The sequence below is a fragment of the Neomonachus schauinslandi genome, chromosome 9 (assembly GCF_002201575.2).
Source record: "Neomonachus schauinslandi chromosome 9, ASM220157v2, whole genome shotgun sequence".
NCBI lineage: Eukaryota > Metazoa > Chordata > Mammalia > Carnivora > Phocidae > Neomonachus > Neomonachus schauinslandi.
The window spans coordinates 88,635,260-88,649,043 of record NC_058411.1 but is presented as its reverse complement, the minus strand read 5'-3'; the positions used below and the strand labels follow the sequence as shown (position 1 = coordinate 88,649,043).

General features: G+C 39.7%; 1 protein-coding gene across 1 annotated transcript in view; it reads left to right on the top strand.

The window, feature by feature from the left end:
- Positions 1–13,784, top strand: part of FBN1 (fibrillin 1) — a 228,619-nt gene that overhangs the window by 148,789 nt on the left and 66,046 nt on the right. Inside the window, exons 23-31 of the mRNA XM_021693975.2 lie at positions 454–579; positions 2,664–2,891; positions 4,591–4,716; positions 4,835–4,963; positions 5,714–5,839; positions 5,948–6,073; positions 7,265–7,387; positions 8,498–8,623; positions 10,582–10,707. Of these exons, the coding sequence (XP_021549650.1) occupies positions 454–579; positions 2,664–2,891; positions 4,591–4,716; positions 4,835–4,963; positions 5,714–5,839; positions 5,948–6,073; positions 7,265–7,387; positions 8,498–8,623; positions 10,582–10,707 (1,236 nt within the window). The remainder of the gene's footprint in view (positions 1–453; positions 580–2,663; positions 2,892–4,590; positions 4,717–4,834; positions 4,964–5,713; positions 5,840–5,947; positions 6,074–7,264; positions 7,388–8,497; positions 8,624–10,581; positions 10,708–13,784) is intronic.

Genomic DNA, 13,784 nt, shown 5'->3' with positions numbered 1-13,784 from the left:
CTTTTGACTGGCCCCAGATATGTCTCAGTGGGATTTTTTTCTTCAGGCTATTTATTTCTTCTTTGCTAGTTTGAAAGGTCAGGTTTCTGTTATACCCAGACATCTGATCTCATAAAGCTAACTATGTGGCTCCTGGGAACCTTACCTGAGATGTCCATAGTACCCAGGGCTGTCCCCAAAAACTCATACCAACTCCCGGCCTCTATAATTCAAAAATTACTCCTTAAGACCAATGGAGAAATTCACACCTTTGGGAAAAGGTGGACTCAGCATGGTTGCTATTTAGAGTTCCCAGAAATTCTACATGAACTATTTGGAAGCAAACTAGTTTTATGAACTTATTTGGTTCAAAATGGCCTTTTCTGTTGTGAGAATAATTGTGACTCCATGAATGGAATAAAGTAGAATGATGTTATACATATATTTTAACTTCCTGTTTTTTTTTCTTGATAGATATAAATGAGTGTGAAGTATTCCCAGGAGTATGCAAAAATGGCTTATGCGTTAACTCTAAGGGATCATTTAAATGTCAGTGTCCCAGTGGGATGACTTTGGATGCCACAGGGAGGATCTGCCTAGGTAAATCCTGAGCTCATTACTTTTCTAATGGTCATTTCTTAAATATTATGAAAAACTCAGTGAGTAAGATAAAGCTGAATATTTGGTTCCAAGTACAGTTATACATATCCCAAATTCAGCATTTCCATTAGGATCCGTAGTAAGTTCCTTGACAAATAGCCTTCCTTACTCAAGCTCTTCATTTATTCTTTATAAAAAGAGTAGAGAACATGTTTAGTTCTTTATTGATGTGTAACTATTCTTTAAATCATTACCATCACAGTCATTATTCCAGAACGTTCAAATCTGCCTCCACCAACTCTAGGATACAAGGTGAATGGTGGGGAGAACAATTTTGCTTGATTAGAAACTGTAGCCCATCCCTGCTAGGCATGTCTTGCCATTGGCCAGATGGACAGGTCTTTGCAAGAAACCCTAGTGGGTGTGAGTGAAGAGTGCCACATTCCTTAATAGTGAACCTAAAGGAGCCCAGGGTCACTGTCACTTCTAATCACGTTGGGATTCTCCATGCCAACTGCGAGAGCCCAGGTGGCATTGATATGGAAGAGATTGGACCCTGAGTTCTCAGAAAGCTGCCCTGTGGGCTCTTACTGGCAGCAAGCTGGAGATTCCACAGTCATGTGTGTGGCATCTGGCAGACAGATTCTGACCCTACTTCTTTGGCTTCTGCCTGCTGGGAATATGTCTCTTGGATCATTCATTTCCGAGTCTGTGGCCCTGAAAATGATGCTCGGGTACATTGTATATCTGAAACCATATTCCTCTAAAGAGCATCCTTAGTGAAGGACCACTGTAGGTGGTTAAAAGAGTAGGATGAGGTTAAGGAATCTGGAGCATTTATGAATTAGAACTAACAAAACTTGAAATATAGAGCTTTATGGTTTATAATGTAAGCAATATGGAGTGGAAAAGTTGGAATCCAGAGGGGAGAGTCTTCTCATAACCATGGATGTCAGTTAATCTCATTTTGAGTCCACTTTTTTTGTTTAGGAGGAATTGGCGTTTAATGAGAACCTTCTTCCAGGTTCTTCGGTTGAGAGATGCTTCAGTGTTTAATTTAGAAATCATGTAAAAGGTATCCATATATCTCATTAGAGGCAACCTGAATGGAAAGTTGCCCAGAAGGCTTCGGAAGCTTTCTAACATTAAAGGATGTTCAGGCACATAGGTGAATGGTTAATGACTACATTGTGAAGGAGAGAGAGGGAAGATAATGCCTTAGGTTTTAATTACACTTTACAGTTTCCAGACACAGAATCTTGTCTGAGCTTCACGGTACCCCCTCAGAGATGGGTGCAACATCATTTTATGGAGGTAGAAATTCAGGGTCAGGGTTAATAATTTGTCTAAAACAAACAACTTCTTCATTGCAGGGCAGGACTGAGTTCCAGGTCTCTTGACATCTGGTATATCACTTCTACTCTTCCTCACGATTCCACGAATTTGGGGTTGGGGTGAGATGTATCCCATGTGTACCCAGAAGAATGTACACATAAGCACATGTAGAAGTGAAAGAAATACTTGAGAAGAGGAGAAAATCGCTTTTCTTTGCTGTTTTTCCTCTTCAATCTCAAGTAGGGCATTCTTCATTTTGGAATTTAACACTGCACCTCTCCAAAAATGAAGGTGTGAGGAAAAAGTGCTGGAGCTAGCTTCGATGTTCTCCAGTGAGAAAGAGTGCAGTTTCCTTTTAGCTAGAGAGGAGGTCAAGGCATGATGGAGTGCATGTATTGGTAGGAAGCATGCCTGTACAGGGAGAAAACATCTCCCCAAAGAGCACTGTGGGATTTCTCCGAATACCGTTCTTTATGTAGAATTATCAGAAAATACCTAAAATCGAAAGGAAAGTTTCCAGAAATAGGAGGTGCAAATAAACAGGAGCTGCCAAAGAAAAGAAAGCCTTTTATCAGGTGGGAGTACTCCTCAGAAAGCCTGGACTCCTTTTGAGGAAAATAATGAATTCCAGCCAATAAATACATAGCAAATTATTATGTACATTGTACCTTGCCTAACCCAACTGGCCGGCAGTTTGGGGCAGTGGAAATAGGGTAACTCTCTCAGCCTCCCTGTGTTCCATCTGGCAGATATCCGCGTGGAAACCTGCTTCCTGAGGTACGAGGACGAGGAATGCACTCTGCCTGTTGCCGGCCGCCACCGCATGGACGTTTGTTGCTGCTCCGTTGGGGCGGCCTGGGGTACTGAGGAATGCGAGGAGTGTCCTGTGAGAAATACGCCGGAGTATGATGAGCTCTGTCCCAGAGGGCCCGGATTCGCCACCAAAGAAATTACAAACGGCAAACCTTTCTTCAAAGGTACCACGGGTTTCAGTGGGCTGATTGCTCTTCTTTGTAGACCAAGAGGAGGTTCGGTTAAGAGGAGAGTCACAGTGACTACCAGCAGCGTGGCCATCCCTCGGTTGTCACACACACACACACACACACACACACACACTTTCCTTACTTTCTGAGTTATAGCAGACAGATGTTCACTCTGGAACGGGTTCTCTTTTCCCACCTTCCAGGACTTCCTGAGGCCAGTTGCCCCTCCCATTAGCCACTTGTTAAGTGTTAAAGTAGATTTTAAAACTACCCTCAGCCAAATATCAACAAGGAGGATATCTTCTCGGGGAATTTTTAGTCTGTCAGACACCTCTTCTCTGCTGCTTTAATCCAGGTCACGGCAGCTCACCTGAGTGTACCGTGGGGGAGGTGAATGGCGAGACAAACCCAGCGGCAGATCCTCTTTGTCCAAAAACAGTGAAAGTCATTCTGATGGCAAGCACATTCCAGTGACTTCTGATATTTCAAACCTTATTTCAGTTTATTATGCTATCATCTAAAATTCATGTGAAAAAATGAGAAGTTCCAGATTTAATCTAATTCCAAAATTGATTTAACTTTTTATGCACAAGGATACAGAACTTGTTTACTTGAGCATATGGAAAAATCATGACTGGTTTCTGAGAATTCCAATTTTTCGGAGAGGCCCAGCTTATATTCCTGGTGTAGATTTTTGTCTTGGTTGCCCATTGTGTCTGGGCCTCGTTATTATACTTCACAACCAAATCAACTTATAAAAATGGGAAGTGAGTATATAAATATTGTTTAATTATCCTTACATAAAAGTGTTGTTTTTTTTTTTTTTGTATTGAGTGTTTGATCCAAGACGCCCTGGGGATTAAAATTCTGTCTAGAGAGACAGTTTCTAGATGACCCTCTTAAATGTCTCTTAAGTAAATTCAAAGGAATTTGAATGATTTTTTTCCAAAGGCTGTGGCGATCCATTGCCACAGAAGAACTTGTTCTTGAGATTTAATCTGCTAGGTCTGTCTTTCGTGACATTTTGTGGAAATGAACTTGCATTTCTTGAGCTTTAGGTCTTGCTTTAGAAAGGCCCCTGAAAGGAGATCACCCATTACATTATGCAGTCTCCTAGTGTATAAGAAACTCTTTTAATTATATTAATGAAACCTTAATGTTGAGAAAATATTTTCAAATTGTATACATGTTTGAGAAAATATTTTAGTATACATTTATTTACAAATCATTTCAATTTTAAATGACATCTTTTTTGAAGTTCTTATATTTTAGGTGTATCCAAGAAAGCATCAGAAACACAGATGAATATCTCAATCCACTATACTCTCAATTGGTTGCTGTGGGGCAGTCTATTCCAATCATCTTCTGTGTGCTTTAAGTAGAGATGCTAGTGGTTTAGAATATTTATTCATTCATTCAGCGAATACTGAAGTGTTTGGTATGTATCAGGCAGTGTGCTGGGCTCTAGAAGTCCAAATAAACACACTCTTTACTTCCCTAATAATGCTTTCTAAAATGTAGACTAGAAATGTTTACAAAGTCATAGTTCTCATGGATCATTACACATTCTTTAAAGTGCATATTGCCAAGACCTTAAATCAAGACCCTCCAGCCTCCTGGGTTTAAAATAGAGGCATTGAGAACTCCTTACAGGATGCTCAGGAACTTTCTGCACATTTTCTTTTTCTTGAAGATATCAACGAGTGCAAGATGATCCCCAGCCTCTGCACCCACGGCAAGTGCAGAAACACCATTGGCAGCTTTAAGTGCAGGTGTGACAGTGGCTTTGCTCTCGACTCTGAAGAAAGGAACTGCACAGGTCAGTGAAGGGCTCCCCTTCAAGGGACACCCGGTAGAACTCTTCCCCTTTCCCACATTGCCACAAGAATGAGAGCTGTCCTGGGACTCACGCGCTGCTGCTTGCTGCTTGCATTCAGACATCGACGAATGCCGAATCTCTCCTGACCTCTGTGGCCGTGGCCAGTGTGTGAACACCCCGGGGGACTTCGAATGCAGGTGTGATGAAGGCTACGAGAGCGGATTCATGATGATGAAGAACTGCATGGGTAAGCATGTGACCAGCTGATCCGCACAGGTGAAAAGGGATTCCCCGAGGCTTTGATGACTCAGAGCCTCCCTCCCAGGCTCCTTCTGTTCCCCCAGTGGGTGGGTCTCCTGACCAGTGTGTCTGGAATCAGTCTGTGGCAGAGGGAGGCTGACATGCAGAAAGCATGAGGGCATTCTTGCTGTGGATTGGTGGTGGCCTAGGACACCAGTTATGGGTCCCAGAGAAGCGAGTTTAACATCTGAAAGAGATGCCCCAGGGAAGAGAAACAGTTCAAACATTAGTTGTATTAGAGGTCACATTACTATAGGGTTTCTGTCCAACATTTCTAGAAAAAGAGATTGATTAAGCTGGCTGCATTAAATCAGGTTCCCTAGAAAGAAGCCTGAGATCGGGATTTTTTTTTTTTTAAGGAAGAAGCTGTAAAGAAGCGAGGGAAGTAATTTAGGGCAGGGCAAGAGGCCTCTTAGCTTTAACCTGATCCCACAGGGGATTCTGGAATGTGCATGGTATCAAAGAGCTGTCCTGCCTTTTGGCCAGGCCAGATTGTATACTCCCTTGTCAGCCACAGGCAGCCCCCAACATTTGAGGGCATTTCTGAGTGAGGTGGACAGCCGTTCTCCCAGAAGGGAGCCTGTGAGCCCTGAGCAGCTAGGAATCCCAGCAACGGGGGCACTGAGGAGCGCACTGGTCTGGGGCCCAGGGCAGGACACCACCACTATCTTCCACATGAGTCGTCGTCATTTTGCAGATATCGACGAGTGTCAGAGAGATCCTCTCTTATGCCGGGGAGGCGTTTGCCTAAACACCGAGGGAAGTTACCGCTGCGAATGTCCTCCTGGTCATCAGCTGTCCCCCAACATCTCAGCATGTATAGGTAAGGAAGAAGATTTTCAGACCACTTATTGGTCAGTTGTTCAACCCACATCTCTGCCACAGTCAGAAGCTTCTGGCTGGATGTTTGTTATTTTTATTTTCTAAACAGACATCAACGAGTGTGAACTGAGTGCGAACCTCTGCCCCAATGGCCGTTGCGTGAACCTCATAGGGAAGTATCAGTGTGCCTGCAACCCCGGCTATCATTCGACCCCCGACAGGCTGTTCTGTGTGGGTAAGTGGTCTCTTCTCTTTTATATTTTCTTTCACTTAGTCTCTTTCTAAAAACACTCCAACAATGTTCTCTGAGTTCTGTTTTCATCACTAGTTACTTTTACTTCATCTTCCTTGTTTTCCTGTAAGTAAAATTCTTTTCATAGTGGCTCATGATCTTTGGATCTCACCTCCCTTGTCTGTTTAAAGAACCGTTTAAATGAAGGATCTGAAATGTTTTAGCTCTAACAAGCCTGATTTGAGCCTGGCTGCTTGGAAGAAGGAACGGTAGCGCAGGCTTTGTTTATGCACGTGCATAACCCAGGCAAATCAGCAAGTGAGTGCTAAACACCTGCAATTAACGAAGCTTGGGTTTGGTGAGAAAGACAGAAAACAGAGGGTATGGCGTCTGCCCTTAGGTGGCTTAGATCAGCTTAGGAGATTTCAAAGAATAATTATTGGCAAGAAGACCATGTTCTGTTCATACCTTGCATTGAAATGGATGCCAGGTCTGGCACTCCTTAAAGATGGGGTTTTGTGGGACAAGCATTTTGCTTTGTGGCTGGCCCTCTGTAGGAGTAGTTGTGCTGGGAAGAGTGGCAGAGAAAGCCCTCTGGGTTTATTGTGCCCAAAGTCAAAGTGAAACTTTGTAAAAACTGCCAGTTTTTGCCTGGTTTGGGGTGTACATCATGTGGAACTGCCAAGTCTTACATGGTTTCCACCCAAAGCCATAAATTAGCCCAAATTTTTCTGAAACATGGCCCAGGACAACTCAGAATTCCAACTCAGGTTCTTGAAAAGGATTGGAACCTCAGCCAATTAAATTGAATGTCAAGTTTAAAACTGAATATGGGACCCAGAGAATTTCATCCACGTGCCCATTATCATAACTGGGATTGTTCCTTTAGCCCTAGCATTGATCCTACCTGGCATGTGGCACCCCAGGTATCATGGAACTGATTGTTCGTCTAACTCCCAGGCTGCAACATAAGCAGTATGAAGGTAGGGATAGGGTCTATTTCATTCACGATTAGATTCTTCTCTCTAGCACATAGTAGGTTTGTACTTTATATTTGTTGAAGGAATGGAACAATGCAATGACTTCCATTTGCCCTAGGATGTTTTTGTTTTGTTTTGTTTTACATTGGAAACTTTAAACCCGTGCCATGATCGTAGACACAAAGAAAGGTGATTTTCTTTTTCTTTTTCTTAGACATCGATGAATGCAGCATAATGAACGGTGGTTGTGAGACCTTCTGTACAAACTCTGAAGGCAGCTATGAATGCAGCTGTCAGCCGGGATTTGCACTAATGCCCGACCAGAGGTCATGCACTGGTGAGTAGGTTTTAGCCTCCTGTGAAATTCTCAGTAACAGGTCCACACTTAGAGCGGTTCAGGGCCCAGACTTTGTAGTCAGACAGTCCTGAGTTCAAAATTTTGTTTTGTCACACATTTTAGCTATGCGTCCTTCATAAAGATCCTGAGCATCAGATTCCTCATCTGTAAGATGGGGTTCAGATTGCCTGTGTGGGAGAATGCATACAGCACTTTGCACAGTTCCTGGCACATGGAGTATAAGATACAGTTTTGAAGAATCTGATCTTTTCACTCACTTCAGGGCTACTCGGGGTGTGTTCCCCCGACCAGAAGCATCAGCATCACCCAAGAATGTGTTAGAAATGCAAAATCTTGGGCCCCACCCAGACCTACTGAATCAGAAACTTCCGGGGATAGATCCCAATAATCTATTTTCACAAGTTCTCCAAGTGATTCAGATACGTGCTAAAACTTGAGAACCACTGCTCAAATTCACACTTCCTATTGTATCATCCTGGGCTGGAAGAGCCATGTCTCCAGCTAGAGCTGAGAAAGGAGGTTGGTGAGACTGGTTTTCATTTTGGTTAAGAAGAGAACTTGGGTTTAGGGATCAAAATTACTTTATCATATCTAGAAAAATCTCCCCAGAAAACCTTAGAAATTTGACTATAAAAGTTAAATGTTGAAAATGATACAAATATATTTTTACTGAAAGTGCATTTAAGTAGATATGCTTATTTTAAGCAAGCTTCCCCTTTACAGTATCAGTAAACCAGAAGATGATCGACCTTAGGCATTTAAATTTGACAATGAGGAAAATAAAATAAAATTCACAATTACTGTTAAATGATCAAATGATGTCAGGGATAAGATTGCTAATTAAATAATGGATTTCTAAGAAGGTGCAGAGCTTGACACTAAACAGCATGTTGTAAATCTTGAAAATGGTTCTCTGCTTTTTTACTTGGGATAAATTGATGGGATAATTTAAAGCTTCGTTTGGATTTGAGAGCTAATTCTCTTATGCAAATAGGCTGAGTTTATTGGACTTGATTCAGTTAACTTTTTCACCACTTAATAATAGAACTAGTATTAACAGCATGCTATCGTTGGTTTTCTTCTCTACAGACATTGATGAGTGTGAAGATAACCCCAATATCTGTGATGGCGGTCAGTGTACAAACATACCCGGGGAGTACAGGTGCTTGTGTTATGATGGATTCATGGCATCTGAAGACATGAAGACTTGTGTAGGTGAGCAAAGAACACAGAATTTCCCATTTTGTCTGGTTATTCACAAGCACTGTTAAATTACATAAAGATTAGTTTGGGAAGTTGATAAATGGATCCTATGGGAAAAGTAAGGATATTTAGGGCCATATTATTAATATTTCAAAGCCAGCATTCCAAAGAGCAACTTTCTTGTGACTGTGATCTGATGTTCTTGTCAGATATGTTATTTGGACTGAGCTAACCATTGGTCAACCCCACACAGACATTTGTTTTAAGTCTGGGCATTATTTCTGTCCACTTATCCCTTCTTATGCTGTGACTGGAATTTAGGCCTTTTAAATATTTTACTAAAGGCAAGCAAAATTTATTTCTGACAATAATATAGTAGACTCTAGACCTGATTGTATTCTATTGCTGTGTCTTCAAATTTGTTGTACTTTTCTTCCGCAATATCTAATCCCATTCAGTATCTTTGTAATCTTAGACATTGTAGTTTCATCTCTAAAAATTTGATTTGGGTCATTTTTCACATCTTCCCTTCTCTACTTGATAGGTCCAATCATTCCCCTAGCTTTTTGAGCCTATTAAATAGAGTTATAATAACTGCTTTAATGTCCTTGTCTACTAATTCCATCATCTGTGTCAGTTCTGGGTCATTTGAGTAAATTGACTTTCTTCCTCATTATGGGTCATATTTTCCTGCCTCATTGAATGCCTGGTAATTTTTGACTGGATGCCAGACATGATAAATTTTGACTTACTAGTTGCTAGATATTTTTGTAGCCCTAGAAATATTCTTGGGCTTTATTCTGGAACCCAGATAAGTTATTTGGAAACAGATGGGTCCTTTCAAAGTCTTGCTTTTATGCTTTTAAGCAGCAGTTACTCTGAGGCTTATTTTGCCCCATGACTGAGGCAAGACCCTTCTGAATTATGAGATTTTCCAGTCTGACCAGTAGGAACAGGCACAATTCTGGGCCTTCTGTGAGCTCTGATGATTGCTCCCTCTAATTCTTTTGCATGGTATTTCCCCTAGCTTTGAGTAGTTTCCTTACATGAATGCATTGATCACCACTCATCTGAATATGTGACAGGGACCCTTTGCAGGTCCCCAGAGCTCTCTCTCTCTCTGCAGCTTTCTTCTGTCCTTTACTCTGCCCTGTAAACTCTGGCTACCTCGGCCTTCCAGGACTTCCAGTGTTATCCCCTCAACTCTGGGACACTACCCAGCTCCATCTGTCATCCCCTTCCCTATGTCATGGCCTTAAAACTGTCCCTACACCGTAATCTGGGACATTCATAGAACTCACCTAGCTTGTTTTCTTTCTGTCAGGCAACACCATCTTCTGTTGCCTCTGAGGTCCTTTTGCTGGTGTTTCATACGGGAAAATAAATTCCATCTCTATTACTCCATCTTGGCCAGAAATAAGAGTCTAGAATTGAAAATGTTTAAATTCTGTCACATTTATATCTTCAGAAAACCTTTACCGAATATTTATGAAGTGAATGTCATAAAAAGTAGATAATTTTAAATTTGGGAAAGAAGTGAAGTTTGTAACTATCTGCACTAAGACTATTAGTTAATCTATCCTTTCTTTTAAATATTGGAAACTAAAATGTTGGCAGTTGCAGACTGAATTAAAATTTTTATCTTGCAACAGAATATGCTGCTTTAAAAAGTTTTCTAGACTGTCACATCAGTAAGCTCTAAGTGCAGCCTAGAGTCAGTCAGTTTATTTGCTTACTTGACCTCCTGCTCATGGCCCAGATAAAGAGCCGGTCAACCTGGTTAGCCTGCAGGATAGAAGGCAAGTATGAATTGAGCTCTGTAAATATGACACTTTTTTTTTTTTTGAGTAAAAAATTTTCCAATTTATTTTCTAATTTCCAATTTATTCATCATAGTTGTTTTATCTCAGGAAAAAAGTTTTCAATGGTATCAAATAGTTTTATGTATTAATAATATTTATATTTTGCAGATGTCAATGAATGTGACCTGAATCCAAATATCTGCCTAAGTGGAACCTGTGAAAACACTAAAGGCTCATTTATCTGCCACTGTGATATGGGATATTCAGGCAAAAAAGGAAAAACTGGCTGTACAGGTATGTTTTTTCAATTTGAACAAAAAATGCTTGATGGTTAAGAGACTACTACTAGAGTAATACAAGTTTTAAAACTACTAACATTTTAATTGCTTTATAAAGCATTTTGTATACCGTTTTTCATTAACTTAGCCTGCCCTTCTTTGAAACTTGTCATACTTTAGATCTACACTGAAGCTTTTTTCTTTACCTGTGAAAAAAGGCATGTTGGGTGAATTACCACTATAACTAACACCATAAATATCACATTTTTATGAGGTTAAAAAATCACATTTTTATAACAAAGTAGTTAACATGCTAATTACCAAACATTCCTATCCCTTTATTAAAGCAAGCCTCTCTCGTCAACATTTCATTTAAGGTTTTATAACTAAGGTTTTAAAGAAACATCCTGTAATTCGTATTTTTCATCAATTCCCATCAGTCTTCCAGTTCCTTAAATTAGTGTGCTTTTGATGTATTAAGTTGCTTTAGCCCAAATAATGCCTGGGGATTAGCAAATCTTATGAGGTGATAATTAAACCATTTGTAATTTTGTTTGCTTAATACCAGTAGTCCATAAGAAAATCTTTTCACAATATTTGTAGAAGTTTATTTTATTAAACATCAAATAAGTCACTCTGTGTGGATGATACTGTTATTAAGCGTTTAGTTGGTGTTTTCAAATTTGAGGCCATGATGGTAAGTATGTGGAATAATATAATAAAGTTTTACTAGAGTTACTTATAGTAATATAACAGATTATGGGATATAACATAATTTAAAACATAATGGAGATCATGGTGAGCTTGAATTAGGTAATGGCATTATTTCTTTACAAATAACAGACTTCAATTCCAAAAGCCAGTTTGGCAAGCCCTTGTGACTTGAAACGAACATTAAAATATTTGCAGATTGGCCTTGTAGTAAATGTCCTTTTCTTAATTATATCAACATTTTTTCAATAAAGTTTGCAAGGATATTTATTATCATTCCAAACTGTCCAATAATGCTAAGTTTCAAATTTATAGATATACAAGATAATGCCAATAGTATTACTATTGGTTCAAAAATGACAAATTCTAGCCAAATTATAAAAAGAAGCATGAAGCTAGAATGCCCTCATGCTCACTATATTACTCTTCATATGAAGCATGGCTAGGGGTCCATTCTAATAAGTGGAACAGTGTTTAAAATCTCAACTACTGGTCTCTGGGATACAAATGTTGCTTAGCTCAGTATGTCTATGGTTCATGCTTTATTGTAAGCTTTCCAGATAAATATAGGACTTGAGGTAAGGGGTGGTGGTCTGGCACTAATGTAGGGAAAGGTAAGATAGTTCCATATTGCATTTTACCTAATAGAGGCTAATACCATTGTCTGGTTCAGTTGAACTCACTGAAATTCAGCCGAGAGAACCAAGAGGCTTACAGAGGGAGAAGTTAATCTAATGGGACAGTCTTCATTCCCTATAAGAAAAGGATCTTTAGAATTTCATGCTCCAAATTCCAGCTAACAGAGGCATGTGCAGAGGCGGATTATTTTAGGCTTTTCACCATGAAGAGAGGTTAAGTTTTCATACAATAGTAATATCATTGTAGGTAAATGAGATATAATATATATAATGCCCTTGGCACAGTGCTTGGTATACAGTGGCTGGTCAATAAATAGTAGCTATTGTTGTCACTGTAAAATGAGACCTACAGACACAGTGTCTAGAAGCCATTTTGATTAAAGTTCAGCAAAATTCTATACTACTAGTTACTGACACATGCTTGAAATCGGTTTAAACTCTGTTTATGCAAAGGCTTGTTTTTCATAATTGAGTTTGCACTGTGGTGATAAGAGCCGTGTACTCCATATTAGATGAGATGACACCAGTTTTACACTAAGAACAGCAGTCTTTTGGTAAATTGCATGAACAGAAACTTAGATTTGAGGTCCAAAAAATACTCTATTCTTTCCTACAGGCCAACATCCCCCTACTTTTAAATTGTAGCCTAAAATGACTTTTCAGTTTCATCGAACCCAGCCAGCACTGTCGGGAGAAGACTGGAGTTTCATAGCCCTTTTGATATCATAGCAGCGGGGCATGCGATATTCTCATGTGAAGTCGTAGAGCTCTGGATTTTATTGCTAGTTCTTCCACTGGTTCATGAGTTTGAACATCTCACCAGGGCGCCTTATAGTTATGCAAGTGTTCCTCTTGGGTAAGCACCCCTGCAGTGAGGTATGGAAAGGGGGTGCATCAGGGAGGGAAGAAAAAGAGGTCCTCTGTAAATACTGTTATTCAACCAAAGGTATCGTGTTTGATTGGAAATGACTTACACAAACAGAAATTGGCAGCGAGTTTGGTATACTTAAAAACGAGTTTTAAAAAATCTGAGCCAAAATGTATTTTTAATCCCATGTAACTAGGGCTCTTTTAGCCTGCTTTTAGTTTAAAATTAGTGTCTCTCCCAACTTAGAATACCGTCAGGTTACCCTGGTGATAGTCATGTTAAAGACAAGTGTTTATAATGTCCCAGGCAACTAATGTACATAGAGATATGTATCTTGCCTAATGGGATAAGCAAGCCACACCACAAATAACAGTGAAGAACAAACCTGGAACAATGTTTTTGATGATATATGTAAATATATTTTTGTACATATATAATATATATACAGACATACAATGTGTATACTTATATATAATATGTGTGTGTGTATATATATGTATGTATATATATTTGAGTACCCTGTAAAGGAATTATAAAAATATGTATGCTATTTCATAGGGAGGAACGTTGTTTCATGAGAACTCAAAAAATGTCCTCTGGGTTCCATTACAGCTTTGTCTAAATATTTCAGCTCCCTTGTCATTACTGATTGTTTCCATTTTAACAAATAAACATGTTTTTTTTCCTCACAATCACTTTAGCAGTGCTCAGAATCCACCCACTGACTTACATTCCTAGCCCACACAGATGTTAAGGTTTTCTTTTTTCTCCTTAAGCTTTGTTCAAATCATGGGTATTGCTGAGGAGAACGTTTGATTTAATGGAGGGAGAATGTCCATTTGCTTAAAATCTAGAACACAGCTCTTCTCTCCTTAG